The sequence below is a fragment of the Arachis ipaensis genome, chromosome B02 (genome assembly GCF_000816755.2).
Source record: "Arachis ipaensis cultivar K30076 chromosome B02, Araip1.1, whole genome shotgun sequence".
NCBI classification, from domain to species: domain Eukaryota; kingdom Viridiplantae; phylum Streptophyta; class Magnoliopsida; order Fabales; family Fabaceae; genus Arachis; species Arachis ipaensis.
The window spans coordinates 107,533,988-107,535,223 of NC_029786.2; the positions used below are offsets into that span (position 1 = coordinate 107,533,988).

General features: G+C 27.8%; 1 protein-coding gene across 1 annotated transcript in view; it reads left to right on the forward strand.

Moving 5' to 3' along the window:
* Window positions 1-1,236, forward strand: part of LOC107628618 (purple acid phosphatase 22) — a 4,148-nt gene that overhangs the window by 506 nt on the left and 2,406 nt on the right. Inside the window, exon 2 of the mRNA XM_016331246.2 lies at window positions 599-893. Coding sequence (XP_016186732.2) covers window positions 599-893 — 295 coding nt within the window. The remainder of the gene's footprint in view (window positions 1-598; window positions 894-1,236) is intronic.

Here is a 1,236-nt window from a genome sequence, read left to right on the forward strand (position 1 = left end):
TGAGAAGATAAAGATAGTATTCTAATAAATAATATCTAAATAAAATTAATCAAATTAGGTATTTTTTAAATTTAAATTTAAAAGGATGAAAATAATACTTTTTTTTTTGTTTTAAAATAACGGTCTCTTTTATTTTTTAGGTTTATTAAAAAATGAATATATCTAAATAATAAAACATTGGTTTTTTAATGAAATTCAAAAGTGGAAGCGACAGTTAAATAGAATATATAAATAGTCAAAAGTATTGGAAAACCATATGAAAGAGCAAGGATACTAAAAGATTACAATAGTATTCCTAGTATAGGCTTGAATCTAGGCAAATAAAAACCCTAATTGAACAAAAGTGAAAACTCAGGTGCAGTCAACTTTATGTGAAGTTGACAGCTGAAAATCGTTAAATGATTTGAATAATTTGACTAAATTTTCATCTAACGGTTCTCAGTTATCAACTTTACGTAAAGTTGACTGTATCTGAGTTTCCACCTTGAACAAAACAAGAGTAATACACTTTTTATACACTTTAACAATTTATCAACAAACCAAACTTGAATAAGAACCCTAATTATTCATCATATTGTGATATTGATATATGTTGTAGGTTCACATATCATTGGTGGGGAAAGATCACATGAGAGTGTCATGGGTAACAGAAGACAAGCATGCAAGATCAGTGGTGGAGTATGGAACAAAACAAGGAGGAGAATATGAAGCAAAATCAAAGGGGGAACACACTTCATACAATTATTTCATGTACCAATCAGGGAAGATCCACCATGTGGTTATTGGGCCTTTGAAGCCCAATACCAATTACTTCTATAGGTGTGGTGGTTTGGGCCCTGAGTTTTCCTTCAAGACTCCTCCACTCAATTTCCCCATTGAATTTGCGGTTGTAGGTAATTTAATTGCTTCATCCACACATTAATTTGTTTTTTATTATATATCATAAAATTATTTTTAAAAATTTAAATTTTTAGAGAGAGATATATAAATAATTTTAAGAAAATAATTTTTTTATTCTTTTATTTATCAATTTGATTTCATAGGAAATAATAATTTTGTTTTGTATGGAATTTTTTAACATCTTCTTTATTTTTAACATGGATAATTGTTAATATAACAATTAAGCCTTTTTTTTTCTTTATTCGGAGATCAAGCACTTAAATATTCCATTATCAAGTAAAGCTCCTAAATTTCATCCCTCTAAAAAATAGTTAAGCTCCTAAGTAGCTAGTAGCT